Consider the following 14,379-nt stretch of genomic DNA (forward strand, 5'->3'; position numbering starts at 1 on the left):
CCCACCATATTGAAGATTATCATGGTAATCTTCATAGTGGGCCATCTCCAATTCCAGTGTTGGACCTTACTGCTCGGGAAAGGTTTTAAACTTGAAATACATTTTAGAAATATCTCCCTGAACAGTACTGGAAAGATCTCCTTCTTATCAGGGCAGGAAAATTATAATAAATGAGCAATGATACGCATAGCACTTGCTGGAATATAACAGTATCTGCCATAAAACATTTAAGTACAAAGACTCTAAGCTTTGGAGGTATAAAAATGTGAAGACGGTATGCTAAGAGACAGAGAAAGCAAAGTTAAGAAGAACCCCCAGGTTTCTGTGTTGAGAAGGAGGCATGAAAGAAGGCAAAAGTGCAGAGGTGGGCTGTGCTGCTGAGGCACAGCATAGAAGAGGAGGGAGTTTGCAGCCGTGGGAAATAGCTGCTTACGCAGGAACAAAACAGTGTGGCTTAGGAGGGAGAGGAGAGCTGTGCTTGGAGCAAGGAGCAAGGAGGGAAGTAGTCTGTCAGCAACCTGATGCGGAACGTGGTCATTGAGATTCACCGTTGGCACCTGCTGATGCCCTTGACACTCTTTGAGGCAGGGTTTCTCTGTGTAGCCCTGGCTGTCCTGGAACTCACTCTGTAGACCAGGTTGGCCTCGAACTCAGAAACCCACCTGCCTCTGCCTCCCAAGTGCTGGGATTAAAGGCGTGCGTGCGCCACCACTGCCTGGCTTTTTTTTTTTTTTTTTTGGTTTTTCGAGACAGGGTTTTTCTGTATAGCCCTGGCTGTCCTGGAACTCACTTTGTAGACCAGGCTGGCCTCGAACTCAGAAATCCGCCTGCCTCTGCCTCCCGAGTGCTGGGATTAAAGGCGTGCGCCACCACGCCCGGCTATTTTTTTTTTTTTTTAAGATTTATTTATTATTATAAATAAGTACACTGTAGCTTACTTCAGACACACCAGAAGAGGGCGTCCGATCTCATTATTGCTGGTAGTGAGCCACCATGTGGTTGGGCCCTTGACACTCTTGACCTGGCTTCCCAGAGGTGTTAAGAATAAGAGCCAGGTCACAGGAAGAAGCAGCTGAGGGACAGGAGATTAGAGACAGTGACCTTGCTGTCTCCTGATGGTTGCAGAGCAGACGAGATAACAAAGCAGCTAAGTCTAGGAACATTTCCTTTTCTACTCTGCCCTTTTTTTCTTTAACCGAGAGATTTAAAACTCATTTAGGTTCTTTGAGTGTTCATGAGGACGATTGGGAGTTTTTCTGCTCCAGTGGTACTTCCCTGAACCCCACTTGGTTCAGTTTGATTAGTTGTGTAAATGGGGCTGGCCTAGAGCTCACATTCATTAGCTGTAGAATCAGCGTAGTCTCTGGATGCTGTGCATACCTAGCCATGCACAGTTGCAATGAAACTTTTAAAGAAAGTTCACCATTATATCATTAGTAGTAGCAGTATTTTATGTGTATGTGTGTTTTACCTCTATGTACATCCGTGCAACGTGTGTGGCCTGGTATCCACAGAGGCCAGAAGAGGGTATTGGATCCCCTGGAAAGTTGTGAGCTGCATGTGTGTGCTGAGAACTGAACCTAGATCCTCTGGAAAAGTAGCTGGTGCTCTGAAGTGCTGAGCCAGCTCTCCAGCTCCTGCAGTGACCCTTCTTGAGGTTATCAAATTCAGATGCAAAGCATAGTCTATAGCACGGAGCATTTGATTTCTTTTCAGTGCAAATTTTTTTTAGTACTTTAATACTAGGTATTACAAATATATTTTTGAATTCTAGAATAATCCAGTTTTTTTCTATACTGGAATTAATTTTCTAATCCCAGGAATGTAAAAAAAAATTGATTGAGGAAATTTGAAACAGAAACATGGAGAGATATGCCTTGGCCTATTTAACCTTTTAAATTTTGATTTGTTACATAAGTTTATTGATTAAGGCAGTCTCTCAAAGCCTTGTTCACCAGGTTCCCAGTCAGGTTTTCCGGGTAGCATGGCCATTGTGAACTCAGAGCATCACTTCGGGCTTTCCACGTTCACTGTCAGTTGCAGCTGGATAGCCATGGTCCATTTCAAAGGCAAGTCTAGGCATAATGCCACTTCACTGATAAACAACTAAGCCATGATAGTGTAGATTCTCTAAGCTCCCCTCTCTGAAGAGACAAAATAAAATCAAACTGACTCTACATGGACTACTCACCTAGCAATGAATGTATCAAATAATTCCTTAAAGCACTATGAAGTTTACAGACTAAGCAGCTTACTAACACATGCCTTTGACTTGACATTTTTTTCCAGCTCTTTTCATTCTAAGAAAGCTCAGCTCTAAGTAAACTCAACTCTTCTCATGTTTCCCGTCTTTCTCTGCCCACTGCCACTTTTAGCTTTACTGTAAGAGTCCAAATGTCTTCTTGCTTCTTTATCTCCAAATTCTAGTTCATCTTCTAGGCAACAGAATTAATGATCAAAACACAATGGAATAAACATGTTGTAGCCCTGCTTTAGAATACCTGGTTAATTTCAAAGCAAATCCTATGTAAGCAGGCACCTTTTTTCTGGTGTCTATTTTGCACTTCATTCCTAGTATTTCTTTCGCCAGTTAAATCTAGTGTTGTATTTTGACCCACTGGGTGTTTCTGTGTTAGGAGCTAGAACTTCTCCTAAACACAGCAGTTATTTGTGAAAATCCAGACAGAATACCTTGTACATCTTACTGATTGAGCTTTAGTTAAAATCTCACATTGCCTTCTTTCCTAGTGTTATTTGACCTTGCGCTTTACAGTTAGACGGTCCTTTGCCTGCGTTCCTCAGATGCATGCTTACAGCACGTATGCCAGTGTGCTGTACTTTATTTTCTGTGTCTTAGGCATCTTTTTGTTTCTAGTCTTACTTTACTTCACTATAACCCGAAAGTTATTTTTAGCAGTCAGCATACCACTTTGCATATGATAAGAATTCAGTATTTGTTGAAATTAATCATTCAGGGATGGGGGGGATGGCTCTGAGTAAAATGCTTGCCATGCAAGCTTAAGGACCTGAGTTCAGATCCGCAGTCCTCACATATAAAACCAGGCACAGCAGCATTGACCTATAACCTCAGCAGGGGCAGAGATACGCACTTAAGAGTTTTACTGATCCGATAGTATAGCTGAGATAGCAAGCTCACAGTTCAGTGACGAAAACTCTGTCTCAAAAAATAATGTACAAAATGATAGTGGAAGATGCTTAACCTGTGCTCCAGCCACACACATGATCATTCTTTTTTTTTTTTTAGATTTATTTATTTATTATATGTAAGTACACTGTAGCTGTCTTCAGACACTCCAGAAGAGGGTGCCAGATCTCGTTTCGGATGGTTGTGAGCCACCATGTGGTTGCTGGGATTTGAACTCTGGACCTTCGGAAGAGCAGTTGGGTGCTCTTACCCACTGAGCCATCTCACCAGCCCCATTCTTTTTTATATTAACATTTAAGATGTGCTTGGACATGACTTTTAATCCCAAGATACTGCTTATGAGGTAGATATTTAAACAAAGCTAGAATAAACGCTCTTTAATCTTTTAAATAATTTATTTAATGTGCATTGGTGTATGGATGTTAGATCTCCTATGACTAGAGTTACAGACAGTTGTGAGCTGCCATGTGGGTTCTGGGAATTGAACCCTGGTCCCTTGGAAGAGCAGCAAGTGTTTCTAACCACTGAGCCATTCCCCCAATCTCTCTATAGTCTTTTATAATTATTAAACATGTTCTATGTTATTTTATCCAATAAAGGCCAGTTGAAAGTGGAAGTCTAGGTATATACGAAATATGAGATCTGTTTACATTTGTTTATCTTGTAGTTCAAGTGAGACAGAAAAAGAATAATGAACAAGATGTTAGCACAGTGACTTGAAGTATCCACACGAAGGGAAGCTATGAGTTCTTGAGAAACAGTTTAGCATTTTTTTCTTCCAGAGAGTGTTCCTAAGATTGAGGAGGGTTATTTTAGTAAAAAAATTTTTTAGAAAATTAGTAAGGAAGGGAATACAGATTTTAGGAACCAGAATTTGGTCCTAAAGACAAGTTACTTACGTATTTTATTTTCATCTAAATTTTTGTGAAATAGTAGTAGATAATATGACTGTCTTGCCAGATATATTGTATATGATGTTTTCTGATTATTAGAAAATTAATATTGCATTTTTTCTAAGACCACTAGAATGCAGTATAATGCAGTATGTTATATCGGAAATGCCTTCTCTCTGTGTGTTTATGTAATATAATTAGGGCTCAGAGAACTTTGTTGCTACTTTTATTTAAGATGTTGTTATTTGTTATCAGACCAGTGATAGTAATTATTAATTAATTTACTGTTTTGACTTTCACAAGATACTGTTGCTTTGTCTTATGATAAACGAAATATTTCTGCAAATTCAAAAGATTGACAGTTACATTAAGAATATGTTTACTTGTAACTGTAAATGAAGCTAATGTCTGCACTTCACCTACTGATCATCAACACTATTGAAAAAACTTAGTTCAGTAATGAACTTAGTGGATTAAGACACGATGGGAATATAGAGAAACATGTTCTAGATAATTTGGTATCTATAATCTGTAAATTATCTTAAGACCCCTTCATGCTTACTTTTGGTTCTGAAAATTGTTGGTTTTAGTTATATATTTTTATTGTCTATCCTAACTCATTTGAATATTTACTTTAAAAAAAACCTTCATTTTGTAGAGAAAAAAGAGCTAAGATATACAAATATATCAAGCTGATGTGCTTATTCTTAGTTAATCTTTAAAAATAAATTTCTCTTTATTTGCATTTTTTGTATTCTTTGCCTAGATCTGAGATAGTTAAATTAGATGGCTAGTCCAGTTTGCTGAAAATAATAATACTTTGCTAACTTTAAAAAGAAATTAGACAGACCTCCTAATCATGGGATGTTTTTCTGACTAAAGACAAAGTATATGTTGACGACAGGAAATATTTCATCATTACTGCTAGTATATCTCATGCAACATAGGTGATTTTTTTCTGGGCTTTTGTTTTTCTTTGCTAGCACACTATAAGAATTGTAACTACAAAATAAGACCCATAACATTATAGGTAATGTTTCATTTTAGGATAAGTTCAAATATTGAGAAAGGTTAATTGTCTTAGTCAGGGTTTCTATTCCTGCACAAACATCATGACCAAGAAGCAAGTTGGGGAGGAAAGGGTTTATTCAGCTTACATTTCCATACTGCTGTTCATCACCAAAGGAAGTCAGGACTGGAACTCAAGCAGGTCAGAAAGCAGGAGCTGATGCAGAGGCCATGGAGGGATGTTCTTTACTGGCTTGCTTCCCCTGGCTTGCTCAGCCTGCTCTCTTATAGAACCAAGACTACCAGCCCAAAGATGGTCCCACCCACAAGGGCTGATCCTTTCCCCCTTGATCACTAATTGAGAAAATGCCTTACAGTTGGATCTCATGGAGGCATTTCCCCAACTGAAGCTCCTTTCTCTGTGGTAACTCCAGCTGTGTCAAGTTGACACAAAACTACCCAGTACAGGTAATGTAACAAAATAAATGGTTAGACCTCTTTTATTCATTGATGTTAAGCTTCAGCTTATAGACATCAAGATAATTTGAATACAACAGAAATTAGAATTTTATATAGTTCATTGTAGGTACTAGGTACATTCCTAGTGTTCTCTTTTAACTTCACTGTAATGACAGTTGGTGATTCGACAACAAAAAAGGCAAGTATTTGACACCATGGAAATCTCGGGGCCTTTAAAGTTCTGGGCATGCTCAGCCAGGACCTGCTGCACACTTCCCCTTAAAGGTTATTTAAATGTGTTAAATGTGTTTTAATGTGGCCTGTATTTTCTCATTTCTTTGTCAGAGCCAAATACCACAAGTTGAAATATGGGACAGAACTGAATCAGGGAGACATGAAGCCTCCAAGCTATGATTCTGGTAAGTTAGCTATAAATGAAGTTTAAAGAATAAAAAGTTAATGTCTAGTATTTTGTAGAAACATTGAAACTGTAAGTATCATTTAGTGTCATGAGAACATTTTATACCACCTATTTTTTCTTCACCTGTACTTTTTTTTTTTAGTTCATAATTTTCTGCCTGTCTTCTACAGTTAGTAGAAGGTCCTTAAAATTTTCTGAAATTCTTTGATACCTGTTATAATCCCTCTGTTGACCTCTCGTGTTATTAATTTGGGTTTTCTATGTCTTTTAATGCAGGTCATATTTTGTTAATCCTACTTATCTTTAAAGCATTAACTCATTTCATCCATTCCATTTTTTGCATTTTTTTTCCATTTCATTTATTTCTGCTTCAGTTTAGATAATTTCTTTCCACCTATTGCTTTGGGGCTTGTTTTTTTCTTGTTTTTTCAAACTATTGAGGTACATTTTAAAGTTACTTCTCTGAGATTTTACTCTTTTTCTTACGTTTTCACTTTTGAATTGTGTGCACATGTATGTGTAGATGTTCATGTATGCATGATACCTGATATGGAGCCCAGCAGAGGGTACTCATTGGGTCCCTGGAGCTGGAGTTTCAGTTGGCTGTGAGCCATGGTACAGAGGCTGAGACCTGAACTCAGGATCCTCTGCAAGAACAGTGAACGTTCTTCACTCCTGAGCCACCACTCCAGCCCCACTTTCTGCTGCCTTGTTTATGTTTGTAGGTACTTAGAGCTGTAAGTTCCCCTTTAGCTTTGCTTTTGTTTATTCCAGAGGTTTTGGTGTGTTGTGTTTTCATTTCAGTTATTTCCCAAAAGGTTTTTGTTTGTTTCTTGATTCCTTCAGTGGTCTACTCATCATTCACTGTCTTGTCCTATTTTGTTTTGTGCAGTTTTGTTTAGTCAGAGTCTCAGTATGTAGGCACCACTGGCCTGGAACTCTCTCTGTAGACCAGACAGGTCTCATGCACAATGATCTAACTGCCTCTGGGACTCAAGGCCTCTGCCGGCACACCAAACTCAAAACTTACTGAGCTTTTATTCTCTATTACTTTGTGTGTTTTTTCTATACTTTACTTTATTGTTAATATCAAGCTTTATTCCATTGTGGTCAGAGAGAATAAATGTATAAATGTAGTTATTTCAATTTTCCTAAGTTTGTCAAGATTTGCTTTGTGTCCATGTACATGACTGTTTTAGAGGAACTTCTGTGGCCTGTTGAGAAGAATGTGTACTCTGTAGTGTTTGGGTAGAGTATTCTGTAGATAGCGGTTACATCCACTTGATACGTGGTGGCTTCAGCTTTAGTGGTTCTCTTCATTTTCTGTCTGTCTGTAAAACTAGACAATTAAAGTCACCTACAGTTACTTTGTTGTGGTTAATCTGTAGACCTTCTTTCTACCCATTCACTCTTAAGTGGTGTCTATCCTTGAGAGTGAGGTGTATTTCTGATAGACAACAGAAAGATAGATCCTGTTTTCTGATACAGTTGGTTTTAATTCAGTTGTATCCTTTGAGGATTTGAGGCCACTAACATGTGGATGTATTAATTGCTGTCGTTCTGTTGATTTTTATGGTGTGTGGTAGTCTTACTTTGCATACCTGTCAACCTATCATCATTAACTTTTTCCCCTTATAGCCTTGGATGTGCTATTCTTCTGTTCATTCTGGAGTATTCCTTGTATTCTCTGTAGAGCCAGTTGGTAGTCACATAGTTCCCACCAAGAAGTAAGTTTTATTCTCATGGGCCTACTCTTTATATGTAACTTGGACCATATTTCTTTCATTTTAAATACCACCTCTGTCTTACATTGCTGTGAAGAGACACCATGGCCACACTCCCTCTTACAAAGGAAAGCATCCAGTTGGGGTTGCTCATAGTTTCACAGGTTTAGTCCATGATCATCACGGCAAAAAGCATGGCAGCATGCAGGCAGACATGGTGCTGGAGAATGGAGCTCAGAGTTCTACATCTTAATCTGAAGGCAGCAGGAGACTGTGTGTCACCCTGGGTGTAGCTTGAGCATATTGAACCTCAAAGCCTGCCCCACAGTGACACACTTCCTCTAACAAAGCCACACCTACTCCAACAAGGCCACACCTCCTAATAGTGCCATTCCTTGTGGCCAAACATTCAAACTCATATGAGTCTATAGGAGCCATAGCTATTCAAGCTACCACACTCTTCCCCCCCGCCCCCCAGCACTTGGTGCTTTAGCTATAACTTCATGTAGAGTTCTTCTCTGTACTTGTTTATGTTCTGTGTGCTCTTTATACTGGAATGGGCATCTCTTTGCTGGGATTTTATTGAAGATGTGTTACATACCTTTGGCCTCGAATTTTTATCTTATGTCTAGGATTCATAGATTTGGTCTTCTTGTGGTGTCCAATACTCATCCTTTTTTTTTTTTTTTCTTTTTTTTTTTAATTTTTAATATTTTTATTACATATTTTCCTCAATTACATTTCCAATGCTATCCCAAAAGTCCCCCATAGCGCCCCCCACTTCCCTACCCACCCATTCCCATTCTTTTGGCCCTGGCATTCCCCTATATTGGGGCATATAAAGTTTGCAAGTCCAATGGGCCTCTCTTTCCATTGATGGCCGACTAGGCCATCTTTCCATAGATATGCCGCTAGAGACAAGAGCTCCGGGGTTCTGGTTAGTACATCATGTTGTTCCAACATAGGGTTGCAGATCCCTTTAGCTCCTTGGTTACTTTCTCTAGCTTCTCCATTGGGAGCCCTGTGATACATCCAATAGCTGACTGTGAACATCCACTCCTGTGTTTGCTAGGCCCCGGCATCATTTCACAAGAGACAGCTATATTTGGGTCCTTTCAGCAAAATATTGCTAGTGTATGCAATGGTGTCAGCGTTTAGAAGCTGATTATGGGATGGATCCCTGGATACAGCAGTCTCTAAATGGTCCATCCTTTCATCACAGCTACGAACTTTGTCTCTGTAACTCCTTCCCTGGGTGTTTTGTTCCCAATTCTAAGAAGGTGCACAGTGTCCACACTTTGGTCTTCATTCTTCTTGAGTTTCATGCGTTTAGCAAATTGTATCTTATATCTTGGGTGTCCTAAGTTTTGGGCTAATATCCACTTATCAGTGAATACATATTGTGTGAGTTCTTTTGTGATTGTGTTACTTCACTCAAGATGATGCCCTCCAGGTCCATCCATTTGGCTAGGAATTTCATAAATTCATTCTTTTTAATAGATGAGTAGTACTCCATTGTGTAAATGTACCATAATTTCTGTATCCATTCCTCTGTTGAGGGACATCTGGGTTCTTTCCAGCTTCTGGCTATTATAAATAGGGCTGCTATGAACATAGTGGAGCATGTGTCCTTTTTACCGGTTGGGACATCTTCTGGATATATGCCCAGGAGAGGTATTGCTGGATCCTCCGGTAGTACTATGTCCAATTTTCTGAGGAACCGCCAGACTGATTTCCAGAGTGGTTGTACAAGCTTGCAATCCCACCAACAATGGAGGAGTGTTCCTCTTTCTCCACATCCTCGCCAGCATCTGCTGTCACCTGAATTTTTGATCTTAGCCATTCTGACTGGTGTGAGGTGGAATCTCAGGGTTGTTTTGATTTGCATTTCCCTGATGATTAAGGATGTTGAACATTTTTTCAGGTGTTTCTCTGCCATTCGGTATTCCTCAGGTGAGAATTCTTTGTTCAGTTCTGAGCCCCATTTTTTAATGGGGTTATTTGACTTTCTGGAGTCCACCTTCTTGAGTTCTTTATATATATTGGATATTAGTCCCTTATCTGATTTAGGATAGGTGAAGATCCTTTCCCAATCTGTTGGTGGTTTTTTTGTCTTATTGATGGTGTCTTTAGCCTTGCAGAAGCTTTGTAGTTTCATGAGGTCCCACTTGTCAATTCTCGATCTTACAGCACAAGCCATTACTGTTCTATTCAGGAATTTTTCCCCTGTGCCCATATCTTCAAGGCTTTTCCCCACTTTCTCCTCTATAAGTTTCAGTGTCTCTGGTTTTATGTGAAGATCCTTGATCCACTTAGACTTGACCTTAGTACAAGGAGATAGGAATGGATCGATTCGCATTCTTCTACATGTTAACAACCAGTTGTGCCAGCACCATTTGTTGAAAATGCTGTCTTTCTTCCACTGGATGTTTTTAGCTCCCTTGTCGAAGATCAAGTGACCTTAGGTGTGTGGGTTCATTTCTGGGTCTTCACTTCTATTCCATTGGTCTATTTGTCTGTCACTATACCAGTACCATGCAGTTTTTATCACAATTGCTCTGTAGTAGAGCTTTAGGTCCAGCATGGTGATTCCACCAGAGGTTCTTTTATCCTTGAGAAGAGTTTTTGCTATCCTAGGTTTTTTGTTATTCCAGATGAATTTGCAGATTGCACTTTCTAATTCGTTGAAGAATTGATTTGGAATTTTGATGGGGATTGCATTGAATCTGTAGATTGCTTTTGGCAAGATAGCCATTTTTACAATGTTGATCCTGCCAATCCATGAGCATGGGAGATCTTTCCATCTTCTGAGATCTTCTAGAATTTCTTTCTTCAGAGACTTGAAGTTTTTATCATACAGATCTTTCACTTCCTTAGTTAGAGTCACGCCAAGATATTTTATATTATTTGTGACTATTGAGAAGGGTGTTGTTTCCCTAATTTCTTTCTCAGCCTGTTTATTCTTTGTGTAGAGAAAGGCCATTGATTTGTTTGAGTTAATTTTATATCCAGCTACTTCACCGAAGCTGTTTATCAGGCTTAGGAGTTCTCTGGTGGAATTTTTAGGGTCACTTATATATACTATCATATCATCTGCAAAAAGTGATATTTTGACTTCATCTTTTCCAATTTGTATCCCTTTGATCTCCTTTTGTTGTCGAATTGCTCTGGCTAGGACTTCAAGTACAATGTTGAATAGGTATGGAGAAAGTGGACAGCCTTGTCTAGTCCCTGATTTTAGAGGGATTGCTTCAAGCTTCTCACCATTTACTTTGATGTTGGCTACTGGTTTGCTGTAGATTGCTTTTATCATGTTTAGGTATGGGCCTTGAATTCCTGATCTTTCCAAGACTTTTATCATGAATGGGTGTTGGATCTTGTCAAATGCTTTTTCCGCATCTAAGGAGATGACCATGTGGTTTTTGTCTTTGAGTTTGTTTATATACTGGATTACATTGATGGATTTCCGTATATTGAACCATCCCTGCATCCCTGGGATGAAACCTACTTGGTCAGGATGGATGATTGTTTTGATGTGTTCTTGGATTCGGTTAGCAAGAACTTTATTGAGGATTTTTGCATCAATATTCATAAGGGATATTGGTCTGAAGTTTTCTATCTTTGTTGGGTCTTTTTGTGGTTTAGGTATCAGAGTAATTGTGGCTTCATAGAATGAGTTGGGTAGAGTACCTTCTGTTTCTATTTTGTGGAATAGTTTGTGAAGAACTGGGATTAGATCTTCTTTGAAGGTCTGATAGAACTCTGCACTAAACCCATCTGGTCCTGGGCTTTTTTTAGTTGGGAGGCTATTAATGACTGCTTCTATTTCTTTGGGGGATATAGGGCTGTTTAGATCATTAACCTGATTTTGATTCAACTTTGGTACCTGGTATCTGTCTAGGAACTTCTCCATTTCATCCAGGTTCTCCAGTTTTGTTGAGTATAGCCTTTGGTAGAAGGATCTGATGGTGTTTTGGATGTCTTCAGGATCTGTTGTTATGTCTCCTTTTTCATTTCTGATTTTGTTAATTAGGATGCTTTCCCTGTGCCCTCTAGTGAGTCTGGCTAAGGGTTTATCTATCTTGTTGATTTTCTCAAAGAACCAGCTCCTTGATTGGTTGATTCTTTGAATAGTTTTTCTTGTTTCCACTTGGTTGATTTCACGCCTGAGTTTGATTATTTCCTGCCGTCTACTCCTCTTGGGTGAATTTGCTTCCTTTTGTTCTAGTGCTTTTAGGTGTGTTGTCAAGCTGCTAATGTGTGCTCTCTCTAGTTTCCTTTTGGAGGCACTCAGAGCTATGAGTTTTCCTCTTAGAAATGCTTTCATTGCGTCCCATAAGTTTGGGTATGTTGTGGATTCATTTTCATTGAACTCTAAAAAGTCCTTAATTTCTTTCTTTATTCCTTCCTTGATCAAGGTATCATTGAGAAGAGTGTTGTTCAGTTTCCACGTGAAGGTTGGCTTTCTATTATTTATTTTGTTATTGAAGATCAGCCTTAGTCCATGGTGATCTAGTAGGATGCATGGGACAATTTCAATATTTTTGTATCTGTTGAGGCCTGTTTTGTGACCAATTATGTGGTCAATTTTGGAGAAGGTACCATGAGGTGCTGAGAAGAAGGTATATCCTTTTGTTTTAGGATAGAATGTTCTGTAGATATCTGCCAGATCCATTTGATTCATAATTTCTGTTAGTTTCACTGTGTCCTTGTTTAGTTTCTGTTTCCATGATCTGTCCATTGGTGAAAGTGGTGTGTTGAAGTCTCCCACTATTATTGTATGAGGTGCAATGTGTGCTTTGAGATTTACTAAAGTTTCTTTAATGAATGTGGCTGCCTTTGTATTTGGAGCATAGATATTCAGGATTGATAGTTCCTCTTGGAGGATTTTACCTTTGATGAGTATGAAGTGTCCCTCCCTGTCTTTTTTAATGACTTTGGGTTGGAAGTCAATCTTATCAGATATTAGAATGGCTACTCCAGCTTGTTTCTTCATGCCATTTGCTTGGAAAATTGTTTTCCAGCCTTTCATTCTTAGGTAGTGTCTATCCTTTTCTCTGAGATGAGTTTCCTGTAAGCAGCAAAATGTTGGGTCTTGTTTGTGTAGCCAGTTTGTTAGTCTATGTCTTTTTATCGGGGAGTTGAGTCCATTGATATTAAGAGATATTAAGGAAAAGTAATTGTTGTTTCCTGTCATTATTGTTGTTAAAGTTGGCATTTTGTTCTTGTGGCTGTCTTCTTTTAGGTTTGTTGAGGGATTACCTTCTTGTTGTTTCTAGGGCGTGGTTCCTGTCCTTGTATTGGTTTTTTTCTTTTATTATCCTTTTAAGGGCTGGATTCGTGGAGAGATAATGTGTGAATTTGGTTTTGTCGTGGAATACTTTGGTTTCTCCATCTATGTTAATTGAGAGTTTGGCTGGGTATAGTAGCCTGGGCTGGAATTTGTGTTCTTTTAGTGTCTGTATAACATCCGTCCAGGATCTTCTGGCTTTCATAGTCTCTGGTGAAAAATCTGGTGTAATTCTGATAGGCTTGCCTTTATATGTTACTTGGCCTTTTTCTCTTACTGCTTTTAGTATTCTATCTTTATTTAGAGCATTTGTTGTTCTGATTATAATGTGTCGGGAGGTATTTCTTTTCTGGTCCAGTCTATTTGGAGTTCTGTAGGCTTCTTGTATGTTCATGGGTATCTCTTTCTTTAGATTTGGGAAGTTTTCTTCTATAATTTTGTTGAAGATGTTTGCTGGTCCTTTGAGTTGAAAATCTTCATTCTCATCCACTCCTATTATCCGTAGGTTTGGTCTTCTCATTGTGTCCTGTATTTCTTGGATGTTTTGAGTTAGGATCTTTTTGCATTTTACATTTTCCTTGATTGTTGTGCCGATGTTCTCTATGGAATCTTCTGCACCTGAGATTCTCTCTTCCATCTCTTGTATTCTGTTGCTGATGCTCGTATCTATGGTTCCAGATTTCTTTCCTAGGGTTTCTATCTCCAGCGTTGCCTCATTTTGGGTTTTCTTTATTGTGTCTACTTCCCTTTTTAGGTCTAGTATGGTTTTGTTCATTTCCATCATCTGTTTGGATGTGTTTTCCTGTTTTTCTGTAAGGACTTCTACCTGTTTGATTATGTTATCCTGTTTTTCTTTAAGGATTTGTAACTCTTTAGCTGTGTTCTCCTGCCATTCTTTAAGGGATTTTTGTGCTTCCTCTTTATTGTCTTCTGCCTGTTTAGCAGTGTTCTCCTGCATTTCTTTAAGTGTGTTATTAAAGTCCTTCTTGAAGTCCTCTATCATCATCAGGAGATATGCTTTTAAATCTGTGTCTAGCTTTTCCGGTGTGTTGGGGTGCCCTGGACTGGGCGAAGTGGGGGTGCTGGGTTCTGATGATGGTGAGTGGTCTTGGTTTCTGTTAGTAAGATTATTACGTTTACCTTTCGCCATCTGGTAATCTCTGGGGTTAGTTGTTATTGTTGTCACTGTTTAAAGATTGGAGCAGAAGCTGTGTTCCACTCACCAGCAGTCCCAAAATCCTGCGGCGGGGGTCGTGGGTAGCTGGCGGGTGTCAGGCAACCCTGCTCTCCTGCTACCCCGGCGCTGATCCGGCCGGATGAGGCCTGTGGCCCTACTCAGGCCGGTTTCTGCTTCCCTAACTAATGCAGTCTCAGGTCCCGAGCACTTGGATTGGAGCAGAAGCTGTGCTCCACTCACC

General features: G+C 39.3%; 1 protein-coding gene across 2 annotated transcripts in view; it reads left to right on the plus strand.

Moving 5' to 3' along the window:
- Nucleotides 1-14,379, plus strand: part of Strn (striatin) — a 93,144-nt gene that overhangs the window by 38,819 nt on the left and 39,946 nt on the right. For both annotated transcript variants that reach the window (XM_085833106.1, XM_085833105.1), the window contains exon 3: nucleotides 5,872-5,945. In XM_085833106.1, the coding sequence (XP_085689232.1) occupies nucleotides 5,872-5,945 (74 nt within the window). The remainder of the gene's footprint in view (nucleotides 1-5,871; nucleotides 5,946-14,379) is intronic.

This window comes from Mus caroli, unplaced genomic scaffold (genome assembly GCF_978045245.1).
Source record: "Mus caroli unplaced genomic scaffold, Mus_caroli_1 scaffold_18, whole genome shotgun sequence".
NCBI lineage: Eukaryota > Metazoa > Chordata > Mammalia > Rodentia > Muridae > Mus > Mus caroli.